An 18592-nucleotide genomic window follows, 5' to 3' on the forward strand; every position below is an offset into this window, starting at 1 on the left:
TAGTTTAACAGAGAATTGTTGTTGGCTAACAAGGGATAGATTTTGAAGTGAATGTAATTATCACATTATAATATTACATTTTTATAGCGATTGCAGTTCTTTGCAATTTATTCAAGAGTTGCCCTGGGAGCTTCTGGTAGGATGAGACTCAGGAGATGATTCAGGATATGGTCAATTTTGCTTTTCCAAAACTTAGAATTTAGGCTCATTCTTGGGCTAAATTTTTTTTTTTTTGCACGAACAAGCAGGCAAGCAGAAGGTAGGCTAGCTGCTTTAGCAATTAAGGGGAGGCTCTGAGCAGACATTTTAAATATCTTTGCAATACATCTGAGTAGCATATCTTAAATCCTAGAAGGCTGTTTATTGACTGTTGGGGACCTGATTGTTTTCGCAGAAAAATGGGATTTAATGTGCTAGAACATAATAGGGAGAATAATATTCTCATAATGAAACGAATCTGGAAAGCATTCTTTAGTATTTATTCACAAATGGTTTTCCCATTTGTGTTATCCGAGATGGTGCACTCTGGAGAGGAGGTTAGGCCTGGTTTCTGTTTGGTGGCTTTCTTTGGACATGTTTGTTACTCACTTGTAGTCTGTGGTTCGGAGGAATTTTTAAGGAAGTCAGGCTGGTAACATGTTCAAAGAACAGAGGAATAGGTAAGGAAAGCAGGCCTGCTGATTCAAGATGCTATATGTGTGTGAAAGTTAACCAGAAAGGTAAAGATAGACTGTATGCATCTTTACACATTATATGAAGTCCGTGGTAGTTTTGGTGTGGAATGCTTGTGTGCATGTGTTTTGGACCAGTCGCAGACAAGCAGTGAGTATATGTGAGAACGGAAATGAAGGGTCACCTTATCAGCCATGTCTATGTTGGTTCCAGTGTAATGGAAATGTTTTTGGTTAAATGGATCTTTGAAAGTAATTGTAGGCTAATTGTTATACATTTAGGGTCCTCCTTTTCAACTCTCTGTTCCTAGACGTTATCATGGAATTATGACTTTTGAGAATGTAACTACAGTAACTGGGCGGAGTCTGGGGGGGGGGGGGGGGGGGGGGCTGTTTCCCAGCTCTGTCCTAACCTCAATCAATGCTGAGTCATTCAGGAAAGTCGGTTACGTCTTTGAGAGAAGTCAAGCCAGCTTGCTTCAGTGCAGAAATGAGCGAGTAACAGCCCTGAGAAATATTTGTCATGGTGCAGACAGATTTCTGAGAAAGAAATAGACTCTCTGGCTTTCATTTATTACTGAGTCTTCAGAAGACTGTGGGTTAGACGTGTTTCATCATTCACTTTGAAGAAGGCCACTTTGTCCTAATACTGTGTTGTTGAGGCCTCTACCAGGCCTTGAACATACACTGAAGCTGCTTTGACTGCTGTTTCAGTTGAATTTAACATTTAAATCATTTGGCAGACAAGAAAGACTCTTTCGAGTGTCAGTTGGGAAGAGAGTTCCCATTGTGTTCCCGCTTCAAAAAGAAAGTATACTGTAACGAGTGGGGGTTAACGGTGGTTTTGCATTCTGGGACACAGGAAAGGGTAGTAAATAATAGGAGGTTGCCGTGGTAACAGCCCAGTTAAGCCAGCGAATTGGACCTTGAAGGCTAAACACAATGACACTCAAATGAAATTTCCTGTGAACTCTGGCAGCACAGTGCAAGCTGGCTTGACATGCTTCCCCCACCCCCATTTAAGTTTTAATTAAGATAAGACTGTTTTGTCTGCTGTGCCCAAATTTAATCTAGGTTTTGTTCAAGGGTAAAAGGACCACTGAAGAGGTTTAAAAAGTTGGAGTGTTTCCGATAATTTTAGTCTCATTATAACTGTGACTTCCATGGCTCTTAACCTTTTTGCTTGAAAGCGGCGTGCTCATTATTTAAGAGCGAAGCCGGTCAATAAGTTCTACATTTTAACTTGAGCACTTGGCAGGGGTGCTTCTGTTTGGTCTTGTTTGTGATACTGAAATCAAGGAAACTTTTTTATTTTCAAACACGTCCAGCTAGGCAGTCGAAAGGCTCATATATTCCAGATTTAAGTTATATTCATGCTTAAATTTTTCTCTTTACCACAGCGTACCATAGATATTAACTCACTATGGAGATTGTGGCACCTGTTGTACTCATCTGATGAATGGAGTGCAACTGCTTTGTTTGAGCCAAGCCAGGGCTGCCAGCGGTATGGTGTGGTGTTCAGCGGGCCAGAACCATTCCCCTGTCACGTGACCGAGTCTCAGCGAGCCCACGTGGTCGGGGCCATGTGCATTCTGCAGTGGAAGGCAGTAGCCCCCTCAGGCAGCGGACCTTGCCCCGTGCAGGCCGGCCTCCGTCACATGACGTCTAACGTAGCGACTGTTTTCGCCGGCGACCTCGTACATCGTTCATTACAAAAACAGATGTCATATCTGCTCGCCAAATTTCTTTCTGTGCCTTTCAAGAACGCAGGGAAGGGTTCTCTGCCCCTCTTAATTTCTTTCATATGATGGCCGAGACTTTCGCTGGAGAAGGGCGTGTGCTGTGTGTGACCTTGGGGTGAAATATGTATGCTAATTACCTAGATTTTGACATTTGAAGTGAAAGTACTAACCTTACTGCTGGAAACCCTACTGAAAACTGAAGTGGCTAGGTTTCTAGATTTCTCCCTAGTTTAGCAATGAAAAGGAAATGCTAAATTGTGTGCTGTTGCACAGTAGATTGGTTCAAGAAGCAGGTCAGTTTTTATATTGTGAAACTATAATATATTCTGTATAATATATTATGTGCTGGCGATTGCAACTGCATCATGTGGTGAGCTGAAACAATGCAAACACAGTTGACTGGCTTGATTCATTTATTAAGCTGGAACAAAAATAACAAGAATACTCGTCAAATAATGAGTGGGAAACTAAGAACCAAAAATGGTCCATACAAAGAATGTCCATGACAGAAATCCCTGTGGCCCACCACACAGCAATTCACAAGAAAAAGATCCTTCCTTTAGGTCAGTGGTAACCAACCCTGTTCCTGGAGATCCACCATCCTGTAGGTTTTAATTTCAACTCTAGTTTGGCATACCTGAGTCTACTAATTAGCAGCTCAAAAACATCTCTGGCTGTTGAGTGAGGTGTCCTTTGTAAGGGTTGGAATGAAAACCTACAGGATGGTAGCTCTCTGGGAACTGGGATGACTACCACTGCTTTAGGCCTTTGGTAGCAAGGCCCTTTTATCCAGCCCACTGATTAGGCAATGGGTAGCAGCTGAGCTAACTGGAATGAGCTTCAGCTGTTACCCTGTTACCCAGGGGCAGTGTCCCATGTCCCTTCCTGGCACCAAAATTCTGTATTATGAAACTATTATGGAAATTTTCCAACCGGTTATGATCCTCTGTCTGTTTTGTCAGGGATTATTACTATCGGGAAATTTGTGTTGAAGTGCTTTATGCGAAGTTCACGATGCAATTCGTTTAATCTCCTTTTCTTTTTATTTATTTGTACACAAATAAAATGCATATACACAGTGTTTAAAAGGGACAAAAACACAGTCTTGGGCCCGACTGTGTGATTTTCAGTGGCTTCATGTCCTGCGGCGTGAGAGAAATGCAAGCTGGGAAAAATAAAGAAGTGAAAAGGGCAGAGAAGGGACAGAAAGATGTGAAGACTCTGTCATTTCGGCAGGATGTGTGGCGCGGTCCGTAGGGCACCACATGGCGCTTCGCGGGTGGGGGTTCGAGCCCCCAATCATGCCACCTTCTGACCTGTCATCTCTAACCCTCTCTGCTTTCCGCCTGTCTGGATAAAGCAGAACAGGTTGGACTATCTGCTCTCCTTTTCATGTTTAAGAAAAGAAATATATGATTTCAATATTTTGGGTTCAAGAAACAAACATTATTCCATATACTGCTTTATCTTTGTAACCTTAGAAGCATAGTGTATTTATGTAAACTATTATGTTACAATGGTACAGTCAAAAGTCATGCAAGATGAAGGGAAACATTAAATCCCCTAAAAAGATTCTATTTGTTTTTCTGTAGTAGCATTTGCAAATGCGGAATAACTATTTAATAAAACAAATGCATAGTTTGCTCAGTATGTGCATAGGACATTATCTTGATAGTGCGAAAAACACACACATACACACTGTTTAACAGTTAAACAAATAAAAAAATTGGACTACCAGTAATACAAATTAACCACAATTAAGACAGCAAAATATAGGTTTATACCGAGCAATATATAAATCAGTATTTTGTTGTCTTACTTGTGATTCTTCTGTGTTTACAGTTGCACCATTTTAAGCTCTTTATTATGACAGACGCAAAAAGACAAGCCTTAAAGAAAAGTCACTCTGTGAATTGAAAATACACTTGAAATTCTTTTTTAAAAAAAATAGACAGGGCCATGTGTCAAAGTTGATAGTGGTTGACATGACAACAGGGAGAACAAAATCAAGCAATTTGCATAAGAGGCCAAAGATAGCAAGGTTGCTGAAGAGGAGACATGCCATTAAAGCATTAATTAATGCTCTAATGAGACTAGCGCTGGTTTGATTATTTCTTCATTTAAATTAACGATTATTGCTACAAAATAAAAGCAGTCTATTAAAAAAATAAGGATACTGAAATGTAGGAGTCAGTCCAATGTCCAAAGTTTAAAGATTAAAAATAGTATATTTTCAAGGTGCTTTCAACTTTCACAGAAAGATCTGAACATCCCTGGTTTCCCAGTCTTTTGTATACTAAAGCAGCTGTCTTTGCTTGAACACACATTACCTGTTCTATTTGCGCCCTGATTACTTTTTATATCCATTTTTTTTTCATTATTAGTCTTTCTCAACCTGACAGATGTCTCAGCCAGCTCACCTAAAGCTCATTAAAAACGGAGCGATTTGAGCCGAGGAAACACGAATAGGAGGACTGTTAGATGCTGACACGGCGCTGTCATGCAAGGCTGGTATTCCAGATTTGACATTTACTTCGTAGCTTTGCCTCCCAGCTTTTCCCCGTGTGGATCCTTCTGGGAACGAGATGGACACCAGACTGGGATTTCACACGTCGACTCGCCTCCTGGATCGGACAGCGAGCCCACCCCCGATATCAAACTGAGGACATGGATCCAGTGGGAGGAGTTATGCAAATGAGGAGCCAGACTTTTTGCGATTCTCTTTTCGTTTCAGAATCGAAGTCAAAGGCAAAAACGGGAATTGGCATTCCCCTTGCGCGCTCTCCTCCGTCCTTCAATTTAATTTGAGCTTGGCATTGCGTTGCGGGTTAGGGCAGAAGAGCCGTTAGCCTTCTCCTACTTTCCAGACGGCTCGTAAGAAAGAGCGCCCGGAGTAGGCCAATAACATCGCGCGTAAAAGAAGTGTGATCTTTGAGGTCAAAGTCGGCGGCGGTGTGGTTGTGTTCACAAGCCGTGAATAAAACTGCCAAAGAAGAACAGTTCTGCTCCTCCCTCCCCTCTGCCTTCCTCCGTCGGCGTTTGTAATCTAGCCCTTCCCTTCCTTTGCTCGACACGACTGTTGAAAGCACGTTGTTGCACGGCTGTAAATATAGATTTTTGGCATTAATCCAGTGACGTACAATAATGGTAAATTAATGCAGTCTTCCTCTTACGGCCGGTCTGTGTTGGGCACTGCGGCTGTGAATATTAATGTCGAGCGGCCGCTCCCCAGGGGCCTGTGTTTCCACTTCTTATTTCTGCTGACGGTATTAAAATCCTCAGGAGGAGGAGGAGGAGGAGGAGGAGGAGGAGCGGCCGACGTGCTTCTGAACCGGCCGTGGGCCTGAATGCAAATCCCCGGCTCCTTTCTCAGCCGAAAAGCAAACGATGGAGATGGGCGAAGAAAGAGCTGCGCGGTGGCTAGGTTTAACCTCGTGCCTTCTGTCAGAAAGACGTGCTTGTACGACATCTCTGACCGTTAGAACCTGTGGTTAAAAATAGCTACGCGAATTAAAAAAAAAAAAAAAGTTTGAGAATATGGAGAACAGTCTTGTCATGCAGTGCTTTCTTTCTATTCTTTTTCTTTTTTCTCCCTCTCCTTCTTTCTTTCTTTCTTTCTTTCTTTCTCCAGCAACAAGAGCAGGACCCGACCAACCTGTACATCTCCAACCTGCCCCCCTCCATGGACGAGCAGGAGCTGGAGAACATGCTGAAGCCTTTCGGACAGGTCATCTCCACCCGCATACTGAGGGACTCCAGCGGGGCCAGCCGCGGCGTGGGCTTCGCGCGGTGAGGGGCCGCCGCCGTCAGCCAATTAGACGCGCGCGGTTTAAAGGGCGCCCGCGGTCGCCCTGTCTGAAAAGAGACTAACTAGCGGCGCGCAGTCTTGCCTGTGTCGTTTCTGTGTTTTTTTTTTTTTTTCAGCTCCCTGCACATTTCGAATGGTCATTAGGGAAAAGAACTCGGGGAGGTCTTTAATTAGCGTTCGTGTCAATTCCATTTCAGTACAGTCTATTCAGGACGGGAATTGAAATTCAGTTAATTCATTGATAAATCCCCCCTACAAAAACGGGGGAATTTTTTGTTCTAAATTGACCGGGCTGAAATTGACCGCAAACCTGTACAAGGCGGTGCTTACTGGGACCTGCCAGCTCCGGTTGGTCATTAAGAGGCAGTGTGCTGTTTGTTATTAAAATACATGTTTTTTTTCCTTGAGCAGGGCCAGTTAATTTGTTACGGCGGGCCCTGCTCTCGGGGCGATTTCAGGGCGGCTGCATCATGTGCGGTTGAAGTGCAAACGCGAGCCGCCTCCTTCGGGCGTTGCGTAACCGCTAGTCTCGAGGCGATACCCTGACAGACGGGCGCTACGCGTCGTGATGCAGCGCCTCCGCTCCATCCTGAGCAATGTGCGCCCCGCCGTCTCCCCGCCGAGCCTGCGATAGAGCAAAAAAAAAAAACAACAACAAAGAAACAGCCGAAAACGAGAAGCTCTCCCGTCTGCGTTTTCACCTGCGGCTGCCATTTTGCGTGATGTCACCTGGAAGCGTTCGCTGAGTGCAGCAATCGGCCGGTTACAACAGTGTGGCACCACCAGTGTACAGTGTAGAGTTTTATTGCAGGAGGACGTGAGCGGGTGACGAGACCCCTTCTCATTGGCTGCGCGTTGTCTGAATTTTCCCGACAGGATGGAATCCACGGAGAAGTGCGACGCGGTGATTTCCCACTTCAACGGAAAGTACATCAAGACGCCGCCGGGAGTGCTTCGTAAGGCCCGCCCCTCTGCATCGCAGCCGCATGCTAACAGCCGCCGCTGCTGCGGCGTTCACTGAGCGATAGTCCTTCATTCTCTCTGAGCACATTTCCCCCCGCTCACAGGAACAGGCCTTGGGTGATATGATTTTAAGCTAGGAAACATCCTCACTTTCAGACCCTGTGTGTATGCCACCAATGCAGATTTGAAATAAGCACAATGCAATCGGGCAGTTGAGAAGCTATAATCCTTGAATACGTCTCTTAGTGGAACCTGCTGTGTAATTTGCATCCGTGTCACCGATGGATTTGCTGATTTAAACGGAGCGGTTGTGCAATTCAATTTTGTGGTGCGATCGGCTAAGTGAGTTACTGCACAGCTTGTGTCTGTTCACTGTGGAGGGGAAATGTGTTGATGACAGAGGCCCCCTAACAAGCTACACAGACAGAGCACATCAAGGCAGCCTCTGTTTGGCTTGCTTTCCCATTTTAAGCTTTTTTAATTGGATTATTAGGATATAAGTAGACTCCTGATGTCCGCAGGCAGTGATGCTTTTTCTGAATTAAGAGATAACAAAAATGCAGCTGCCAATTTAGACTGAGTCTGTCTGTGCGGGTTGTTTGAAAACGGTAAATGGCTCGCCAGGCTGTGCCCGCCTGCCCGCTCTACGGTGGGGGAGGGCGTGGCCGGTGGCGTGTCACTGAGGTCTGTCCCCCCACCCCCCCCCCCCACCGCGTTTCCCCCCCTCTCCAGCTCCGTCGGAACCCCTGCTGTGCAAATTCGCCGACGGGGGGCAGAAGAAGAGGCAGAGCCAGAGCAAGTACATGCAGAACGGCCGAGTGTGGTCCCGGGACGGTGAGGTGAGACTCGTAAGTCCCGCCTTCTCATCTCAGCGCGGCCGCGCGATTGGCCCAGCCTGCGCAGCGCGGCCGCGCGATTGGCCCAGCCACCGCAGCGCGGCCGCGCGATTGGCCGAGCCCGCGCGACGGGGCCGGCGCGCAAAGCCGATGAGCCGCACGCGTGGGTGCATTTTAAATACCTCTTTGAGGTTTCACGAACCCAGATTAGAAGTCTAGGATTAACTATAATCTGAGCTAACCAGCCAAGGGCAAGTTTAAGTCCTGACCTTTGAAGCCGCTTGAGATGCATTTCACGGTGGAGCTCGACGCAGAATATTAGCGATTAAATACGTTAAAAAGCCTTTCATATGTTATGCATATGTATGAGCAGAAGGCAGTTTGGTGCTGGTGAGAATATGTAAAAGATGTGAGTCAGTTTGCGGGAGAGCTTATGCTTCATGTACCTGTGTGTTCTCCTTCATCTCCTCAGGCAGGGATGACTCTCACGTACGATCCTACCACAGCCGCTATGCAAAACAGGTAAAGTGGGAGGGGCCAGAGCACGGCCGTCCAATAAAAAAAAAGGAACGGGGAGGGAAACGGCGCTCCGGAAAGTGACTGTTTCAGCCTTGCCAAAATTTGACAAGCTCCGGGGTAGTGAACCACCACAGGCACACAAACCAGATGATCAGCTCCGGCTGCGCGCCGTCTGTACTGCGTTGTTGTAGTCGGCCCCGGTCGGAACAGGCCGTTCCAGTGCCGCTTGCCATGCTCACTATACACTTTCTTTATTTGGCCACGCCCCCTTTTTTGAATAGTCATAGTGAGCCAGCAAATGAAAAGCACTTTTGTCTTTTGCAATGGCTGCAACAGAGCTTCCAATGTTAAGAATTACAGAGCTGACCATCTGGTTAGCACATAGACATCTGTGGTACTCCCAACTGTTGTATCTGTTGTACCACCCACAGGCTGGTTCTTCTCGGAACAACAACCTGCCTTTAGAGAGACCTGGAATAGCTCAGGCTGCTATGTACTGGGAATATTTTTTCCTTCCCAGAAGACAACATGGTGTATTTTAATTATTGTTCTGAAAATCTGACAGTTGGTTTCTCTCCTCCCTTCAGCTTTTACCCCTCACCCTACAGTATTGCCAACAGGATGATCGCTCAGACGTCCATGCAGCCGTACATCTCGCCTGTTTCCACGTATCAGGTTGGCATCCCTTAGCAACGCTCACGTGACTTTAAAAAAAAAAAAATGTTTCTTTAGACATTTGGGGTATTGATGCATTTACTGAATTTAATGTTTATGCCTTGATCTAGAGTGATTTCAGGACATTATTCCAGTGATCAGTTACTGCACTGTATGTGTGAATTAAGATTTGATAGATATACTATGCAGGATTTCTTTCCTAGCTTCCCTCTTTTGTTTACAATCGCAAACGTCTCCTCCACCATTCTGAACCCTGTCTGAGTGCAAACCTCTACACAAACTACAGAACACATGTTTGTACCATTAGTGGGTGAAAAATCACATTTAAAACTACAAACAATCATTTTGTTCTTTTTGTTAAATTAAGTAGGAGACCAAACCTGCGTTCTAGTTATTCCAAGGACATTGCTCTCTCCAGTGAATTTTGAATAGCGGTTGGAAAATGACAATCGATCTAAACAGTTACGAATCTCTCAAGCAAGGCTCCACAAATCAGCCTTACAGTGACACGCGTTGAAAGAATACAAAGCGTCCAATGAAATGAATGAATCGGCACAAGTGAATTACCATAACGTGACGACGTAGTAGACCAATGTGAATATGTGAAGGACGCATCAAATTCCCTTTGCATAACCCTAAAGCCCTTGTCCACTAGTGGACTCGCCTGTCCTCGGAAATACGTCATTAAGGTCTGCGAGTCCGCAGTCCCCGAGTCCAGCGGAGGGCTGTGTTTGGGACTGGGCCCATATAAGGCAAACGAAGGCCGTTCACCGGTCGTGGAGCTTATACACGTGCACGCTAGCTCGTTTACCGGATACGCCGTTTATCAACAAAACCGCCACGTATGTGTGGCGTACGCAACGTTGATAAATATGACATTTTTCCTGCGTACGCAGGATTATGGATTTCGCCGTGCAGTAAAATTTAGGAAAATGGCATCATGATGAACGAGGCTTTTCGTTTTCTGATTTTCGTTTCAGAAAAGGAAACTGAATAAGCGGTGCGTTTCAGAGGAGTGTGCGTGAGCCGCACTGGTCTTTATTCGCCAGGCTACGGATCGCAGACAAAAACATCGGCAGCCAATCTCTGCTACTTCCCAGTGAATTCTGATCGTTTCCGTAAATAGTTTTAGGTCATTAGTAAAATAAGAAAATAAAATACTAATTCTTCGAGCACGCTGCTTGAAAATAGCAACGTTATAAGAACGACACAGAACTGTAACAATAGTAATAATAGCAGTAATAATAATAATAATACTAAGTTGCACTTTTAATGTCCTAATAGCACATCGCACCAAGAGTATAAAGTAGACAATACAAGACTGAAGAGTTGCAAAAGTCAAAAATAATAGCGCATTGCAGGACTCAGAACTTCTGAGGGAAGCTCTGCAGCTTTAATAAAAACTCAGAGGGCCCTAGAAAGCTTTCCGCAGTGTCGCTCCTCGCTTCCAGGTCCAGCTGAACTGTGCTGGAGTCATTTTGGGAAGTATCGCAGGTTGATAAGTATGTGGGGCACGCCTCTGTCAGTGACAGTGGGATAAAGAGCAGTAAACTGTGCTTGAATCTGGGATTTAAAGCTTTGCCCAAATGGCAATGCAAGCCAGAGCCAGCGGGATCCATTTAATCTAATGAGATGACATGCCACTCTCCAGAAGCAGGACTTGCCATGTGCCAGCGTGTTTACCACTGTGTGTGTGTGTGTGTGTGTGTGTGTGTGTCTGTGTGTGTGTGTGTGCGTGCGTGCATGTGTGCGTGCGTGCATGCGTGTGTGTGTGTCTGTGTCTGTGTGTGTGCGTGCGTATGTGTGTGTGTGTCTGTGTGTGTGTTTCTGTGTCTGTGTCTGTGTCTGTGTCTGTGTTTCTGTGTGTGTGTGTTCCAGGTACAGAATCCCTCCTGGGTTACCCACCAGCCCTACATCATGCAGCACCCGGTAAGCTAATATCCTGCTGCCTCTCCTTTCTGTCTGGTTCTGTCCTCTCCGCATTCCGATCCTGTCTTCACCACTCCCATCTGTTTCCTCTTTTCCAGTGCCCTCCTCTCCTCCTCTCTGCTCTTTTTACCTCATCTCCCTCTTTCTTCACCCTGCTCCGCTTTCTATACTTGTCCTCTCATCTCCTCTCCCTCTGTCCATTTCATTCAATCCGCTCATCCCCACTCCCCCCCCCCCGACTCTCCACTTTCTGTAGCTTCCCTTCTCTCTGCTTTCCTCTTCTTCTCTTCTAGATTCCCCCTCCACCCCTCTTCCCTGCTTCCCGCTCTTCTACCCCTTTCTACTCCTCTGCCTGTCCAGCTGTGATAGGCTGAGGAGCGCCTCCAGGGATTTTGGGCCCCATGGAAAGATCTCGCATTGGGGCCCCACCACCCCAGGTCGCCCCCATTCCTGTGTAATTACACCGCAATTTTTTGAGGCCCCTGTCAGTCAGGGCCCTCGGAATTCTCCTAACCCCCCCCCCCCAAAGATTCGGTGCCCCCGGATTGGCTCCCTGCTGAGTAAACAGTGGCAGTTTAAATGGCGTCTGTGATGGGTGCCAGGCAGAGAGGTTTATTTTATCTGGGTGAAGGTTCCCCGGTGGAGAGGCGAAGGTGGGCCCCAGAGCAGGCCTCTTTTCCAGGAAGCGGGCCTTTCAGGATTACTCACGCGCTGCTCCGTCAACAGACACCGAAGCGCCGGGGCTTTTTCCCGAAAAGTGCCCCTCCCCCCCCCCCCTTCCCCCTCCCCCCCTCGTCGTATTACTCACGTCTGCACCTCATCACGGGGGCGTGGAAAACGCCCCCGAGCGCCCGGGAATTCCCGAAAAACGTCTAAGCGGACGCCCGCTCCGTCCTTTCCACGTGAAAGAGCCCGCAGGGTTGGCACTGCGTGCAGGTGTTCGATTTCACCCGGCAGGTTACTGCAGTCGGGCAGCCTTTCGTAACGTGGGCACGAATGCTGGCACCCATGTTTACCTGGGAGTTTATTATTTATGGGTGCAGCAGTGTAGTATAATTGGTAAGGAAAGGGTCTCGTAAGCTAAAGGTCACAGGTTCGATTCCCTGGTAGGATACCTTGCTGTTTTTGAGCCAGGTACTTAACCTGCATTGCTTCAGTATACATCCGGCTGTATAAATGGATGCAATGTAAATGCTATGTAAAAGGTTTTGTAAGTCGCTCTGGATAAGAGCATCTGCTAAATGCCTGTAATGTTATTTGACTTTAAATGGAAATCATTATGCGTATAGATTTATTCATTCCAAAACAAAGCGGACCTGTGCTGTTCAAATTTCCATTTTTCTACAGAGAAATGAATGCAGTTTAGATGGTCTGCATAGACTACCTTTCCCATGCAGTGTTTTTGCCATACAGTGTATATATGTTTTCATTGAATAGCTGATGGTTAAATGCCTGTAGTTGTAGTTGTAGTCTGTCCCTGTTTCCTGAGGAACATGATTTCAGAACTCCCGTTGAGGTCTTTCTGGTTTCCCTGCTCCAGCCATGTTTATTTTGAAAGGATAATTGTTTGGCTGTAGCGAACGGAGAACCTTTCTCTTTTCTGAGGGAGTCTGACCTCTGTGTTGAGGAGAAAGATAATGCACCATTTTTTCTCTCAGGGAGCAGTGTTGTCGCCCTCTATGGACCACACCATGTCACTGCAGCACTCGTCCATGATGGCTCCTCTCAACCAGCAGATGAGTCATCTCTCCCTGGGCACCACAGGAACGGTGAGGGCTGTCCCAACAGGAAGGGGCGGAGTCATGGCTGTGGAGTACACTGCATTTCATTAGAAAGTGGGACACAAGTCCCAGTCACGTGCTGTGAGTGTAGGAACAGACATGCTAGTTTACGAAAAGGGAAAATATTCATGATAAACAAAATTTACAGGCAGGGTTTACAGAATGCTTTGAAAATCTCATTGTTTACATTAAAATAGCCTCATATTTAACAGATGAGCTAATATGCCTAATTTATTCAATGGGCCACATGACCCTTGGAGTATGCTTTTTGATAACTGCTAGAACTAGGACATGGGTGGGTAACAGAACATCCTTGATCATTAGTTATGAAATGCATTGCTGTTTTACAGATAACAAAAGAACAGGATACACATGACAATATAATCACTTCAACATTGTTTTTAACAAAATATTATACTTTATATTTTTAACAGTATCTTTAACCCTTTTTGTTTGGTTGATTGCTCCACTCATCTTTGTTATTTGATTGGGTAAATAACGCTGCATTTAATGGACAACAACAAATGGATTAATTGTTGTGAGTACTCTCAGCCATTGAGGTATTATTTTAACATTCAGAGGAATGACTTTATTCTTTTGTCTTGTAGTTTATGCCTGCCAATACAGCTATGCAAGCAGCCTATATTCCTCAGTATGCCCACATGCAGACCGCAGCTGTCCCCGTGGAGGTTTGTCATTCCGTTAATGTTTTTTAGACTCGTTTTAGAGAATGCGTGCTCTTTCCCTCTTCAGCAGCTACACTGGTTTACAGTCCTGGTTGAAGACCGAGCAAATAGTATTGTATTAACGTAGCGGTCTCGCACTGTTGAATGGTCTAGCTAGGTTAAGAAATTTAACAGTTTCTTAATGAAGTAGTAATAGGAAGAACCTGTCAATGTCACACGTTTTGTAAAGAATTTTGATGATTTTGCATTTCATGAAGGAATGTCAATGACATAATTTTGTAAATGAATACTCATGTTCTACACAGTCAGCTAATCTTCAGATCATGAAGTCTTAATGAAACCTAAGGCAATAAAAAAGCAGCATAATCACATTTTAAGGTAAAAGTAAAGATTTGTTAATTCAGGGTATTGTTAACATTAAATGGCTTGAAATTTCAGGACAATAAGAGGCGTAGGCACTGTAGCATTGCTGAGGCTTTATGGTGTCTACGTCAGAACTTTAGTACCTCTACATGCTAGTTATTCCAGTACTGTACCACACAATTTGCACATTCTCACTGCTGGTTTGCTTGAAATGATTCCACCATGTGCTACAATTTTGCATTATTTTGTCTAGCAGGTAGGCTAATCTAACCATTTCCATTTAATAGCCTGAATTTTCATACATTAATTTGTCAACCTCAGATCAGTCTAACGTCACCCTCTTGTTGTACATTGTACATACATATTTTTAGTGCGTTTCAGGCTAAATATAATACAAGATAAAAGATTATGTGGGATTAAGACTTTTTTGTTATGAACAGAGAGTAGATAGTTCACCTTTTTTATGTATTTTCCATTTTATTCAGACAGAGGGAAAGCGGAGAGGGTTACAGATAGAGAAGGTATCACAGTACAGGAAGTGCCATGGCATGCAATTACATGTGCGGCCACACGGGGGATTTGTGCATTGTTTGAGAGTCTGCAGCCCTGTCGACTGCACCACACAGTCTCCCCGGGAAGAAAGAATTTTATGGAAATGAATAAAATACTTGTTATTCCTTCACATTACCCGAGCTTTACATTTTAAATGAGCGTGTGAAATGTTCGGATACTCGTTTACATCCCTAATTTAATGCATCTCCCTCAGGAAAGCGGTGGACAGCAACCAGTGGAATCTTCTAGCGATCATTCTCCTTACAGCTATCCACAAACCAAGTAGTACAAGGCAAGGCCCTCTCTCATTTCCTAGTCATTTTATTGAAAAAAGCCGCCATTTAAGCGAAAATGGCTTGCATACATACTCGTGCCAGTTGATAAATCCTTCACATTAAACTGCTTTACTTTTGTAAATAAAAGCATTTTGAATAAATAAAAATAAATTTGTGTGTTCCCTCCTGCAGGTGTTCTGTGAGTGCTGGGACAGGTGAGACCATCATGGCTGCCTCCGTCAGGCCACACCATACGGATTTAACAACATTTTGCACAGGTTCTTGTCGATAATAAATTCAACCAAAACTATTTTGGTATAACTTCTGTGAGGTGCAAATAAATGCAGAATTTTGTCAAAGGATATTGCTTCTCTTGAAAAAAAGGAGAACATTTTATTTTAATAAGGAAAGACCGTTTAATTTTTTTTAAATCAAGGATTGTCACAAGGACACGAGAACACCAAGGATTGCGTGACGTGACGTAATACTCATGACAGTAAAGAGGTCTTTTGTTAATGTTTTGTATGATTTTAATGATTTTTTTTTCTACTTTTGCTTTGTACTTTCCCCTCTGAAGTTTATTAGCCAGACATCTTGAAAAATGATATTTTGTGCTTGCTGTGTGAGTGTCTTTGTGTTATTCTGGTGAAGTGTTACCTGTCAATTCTTGTAAAAAAAAAACAAAAAAAACATTGTCTTTAGTATAGATATGTCTTACCATTCAATTTGCCTTAAATTCTTTTATACAGTGGCTGTTTAGGCAACCTTTAAGACTAGGCGGAGCAAAAATTGTCAAATAATTGCCTTGTAAATCAGCTAGTTAGGGCTTTTAGGGTATAGCTAATTAAAATTCTGTCTAGGAGTTTAGATTTTTTTTAGGAGTTTAGATTTTTTCCCCACCTTCCTGATCTTTGCTGAATAGTAATCGATGTAGAACTTTAAACTAGAGTAGACAACATGCTTTGAGTGAGATACTTCCTGAATCTGATCCGTTTTAATGGGCTGTAATGGTTTTGTACCTGGATGACCTAACTTCCTTCTGGTTGTGTGAGTGTTGTAGAAATTCGGCCCAATGATCACTTTTTAATTGTTGCCTTTTAGCTAACTTTCTCAGCTAACTAAATGCAGTAGTTTTAGTGAAGGATGAATTTATTTGGATTGGGGAAGGGAAGGGACAGGCCTGGCTTGACCAGTGGGTTTGGAGGGAGTGCAAACTGCCAGGAATTGGCAGGAGTTTATTTTTAAGAATATTTTTGCTTTTCAGTCGAAATACGGTAAACAAGCTCAGATTTATGATTGTGCAAAAACTAGCAAACAAAACTTGCCTTCCAAAATAGCTGTGGCAAAATAAGAGAGTATTAACAAAACCTGAGCAGTGAATAAACAACTTTAAATGAAACTAGCTATTTCATAGGAAAAAAAAACCTTGGCACTTTCAAAAAAGTTTACTTCACCAAAGATCTGATGAGCTAGTACATTTTGGAAATTGTTTAATGTTTCTCTCTCTCTTGCAGTATGTGTAACAAATGTTTTTTGTTTGTTTTGTTTTGTTTTGTTTAGTTTAGTTTTTTTGCCAGACGAGAGTGCGGTTTGGATAATGTGCCTTTTTTGTATGTTTGCATTCAGTTTTTTGTCTAGACCTAATAGACCTAATAACATATGAATTTATTAATGTATTGATACCAACAAGTGTGAAGGAAGATCTGGATCTCGCGTGTGCTACGCCGGCTGATTTCATCACTACAAAAAGAAGAAGAAATGCAATAAGAAAAAAAAAAAAAAACCAGGAAATAAGGCAGTTTGAAACTATGAAATGATTTAACTCCGTAATCTGCTTTTCCATTGTATCGCAGATGAGATATTATAATGAAAGCTTTATTCTTTTTTAATCACAGTAGATAGAAAGGCTTTATAAATTAAGTTGTCTTCCAAAAGACTGTGTTTTGACCTGGTTGTCGGACTGACCAGTTATCTACCTCAGAGTTTTCTTTTTCCTTTAAGTTGGGCCGGGTTAGCGGGTCCAGCCCGCCCTTCCAGACCAAAAGCCAAGCTCAGGAGCTGGCAGTATACGGTTATTTTCAGTTTATTTTTTAAATTTTTTTTAAAAATAGAAAAGACATCTTTTTACGACGTCAGATATTATCATTATTACAAAACATTATGCGTTGAGCGTATTTTATCTGTGTCCACACATTCAGTTTCATAGTTTCAAAAGAGAAGAAGATTTGCTGCTGTGGTCACAAAGACTAGCCGATTGAAGTCCATCAGAAAAGAGTACGAATGTGAACATTTTGGTGTTTAATGGATCTGTGCTCCTCAGGACAGGGTCCAGCAATGCCTGTGGAAGCCTCTTCCTGCGCAGTTTCCATCACGACCATGCTTGGGATTTCTATATCCGGTTTGCCTAAGACTGAAACATAGTACAGTACTATAGAACGCATAGAGGTTGTGCTGCTTGTGACATCTGAAAAAAAGTGCCATACTCCACCTGGATCAAGAGTCCTTAAAGTACAGCATACCGAAAAAGGAACGCTCATTGGAATCAACCATCACGTACAAAACATCAAATAAGTTATATTAAAAAAAGTAATTTATGGAGAAAGACCTTTTGTACAGACTGTTTAAAGAAATTAATAAATGAAAAAAATTCTTAGAGATATCTAAAATGATTGCTAGAGTTCATTTCTTTTAATTTAGTTTTACAGTGCCACAGAGATGCCAGTGGTAACTTGTATGTCCGGTTACAGGAAACCCTCCTCTGTATTTTTGTCTTTTTGTGTGTTTTTTACTTTTCATTTAAAAAAATAATAAAACTGGCACCCGACGTGGAGCTGAGCATGTCCAATTCCCACCCTAATTTAGGAATGCCTAACTGTCTGCAGCCGCAGCTACGTCCCGACCCACTGCCGAGCGTAGACGATCGCGGTTCTCCGACGAAACGCGCTGTCGCTATTCTGTTTCTTTTCACGCTGCAGTCCACTGCTACTCTCGTAGAGTGGAGTCGGAGGAAGACCTTTCATGTGCGGCTTTAAAATGCAGTCCGCAGGTGCCTGATCGACCAGCAGAGGTCGCTAGATAGCGATGGAACGCAGACCCCTGAACGTTCTCCCGTACCCTGGGGAATGCATTTACCAACTGAGCATCGCTCTATGGAGCTGCCGGCCCCAGTTCGCCCTCGCAATTTGTCCAAATTCGATCAGAGGCCGTTGGGCTCACCCATGTACCACAGCGGGGTGCCTTAACCGAACGAGCCACCCAGCAGCTCTCCTTTTCATGTTTGTTAAATCCAAAAAAAAAAAAAAATTTTGTTTTGAACTGTAAATTTTCCATTGGTTGTTACTTCTCTTTTGTTTTCTGTTAATTTCTTGAGAAAAAAAAAAAGCTTTTGAATAAAAACGTCAATCAGACCTGGAAGCTGGGTGAATTCTGTCTCGGGGCAGTGTGTGTGTGTGTATGTGTGTGTGTGTGTGTGTGTGTGTGTGTGTGCGTGTTTGTATGTGAGTGTGTGTGTGTGCGCGTGTGTGTGGCGAGGATGCTGTTTTTCCAGCTCCCTTTATCCGCGGTGGCTCCTCGCAGCTCGAGGCGTTTCCCTGCGCTTCGGCCCAGACGCTGGCAGCGGAGCGCGGATTTCACGGTGGAGTCGGCGGGAACATGGCCGCGCCCGGCCTCCCCGCGCGCGGAAAAACAGCTTGGAGTCGTGTCACGGGTTCCCATGGCGCCCAGCGCTGCACGGAGAACAGCTGAGATACTGCTGAGCCCACGCAGACTGGCTGGACAGGCAGGGAGGGGAGG

The 18592-nt window shown here is 44.2% G+C and overlaps 1 protein-coding gene across 7 annotated transcripts in view; it reads left to right on the forward strand.

Moving 5' to 3' along the window:
• The window catches only part of LOC118223495 (RNA-binding motif, single-stranded-interacting protein 1-like), a 53680-nt gene extending 35473 nt beyond the window's left edge, over positions 1 to 18207 (forward strand). For 6 of the 7 annotated variants that reach the window (XM_035410108.1, XM_035410109.1, XM_035410115.1 and 3 more), the window contains exons 5-14: positions 6045 to 6202; positions 7098 to 7177; positions 7917 to 8032; positions 8493 to 8542; positions 9127 to 9214; positions 11093 to 11143; positions 12802 to 12912; positions 13533 to 13613; positions 14740 to 14817; positions 14993 to 18207. In XM_035410108.1, the coding sequence (XP_035265999.1) occupies positions 6045 to 6202; positions 7098 to 7177; positions 7917 to 8032; positions 8493 to 8542; positions 9127 to 9214; positions 11093 to 11143; positions 12802 to 12912; positions 13533 to 13613; positions 14740 to 14811 (807 nt within the window). In that variant the 3' untranslated portion in view covers positions 14812 to 14817; positions 14993 to 18207. The remainder of the gene's footprint in view (positions 1 to 6044; positions 6203 to 7097; positions 7178 to 7916; positions 8033 to 8492; positions 8543 to 9126; positions 9215 to 11092; positions 11144 to 12801; positions 12913 to 13532; positions 13614 to 14739; positions 14818 to 14992) is intronic. The other variant, XM_035410111.1, reaches the window with a different exon arrangement.
• Positions 18208 to 18592: the final 385 nt, after the last annotated feature.

Source organism: Anguilla anguilla, chromosome 3, assembly GCF_013347855.1.
Source record: "Anguilla anguilla isolate fAngAng1 chromosome 3, fAngAng1.pri, whole genome shotgun sequence".
Taxonomy (NCBI): Eukaryota; Metazoa; Chordata; class Actinopteri; order Anguilliformes; family Anguillidae; genus Anguilla; species Anguilla anguilla.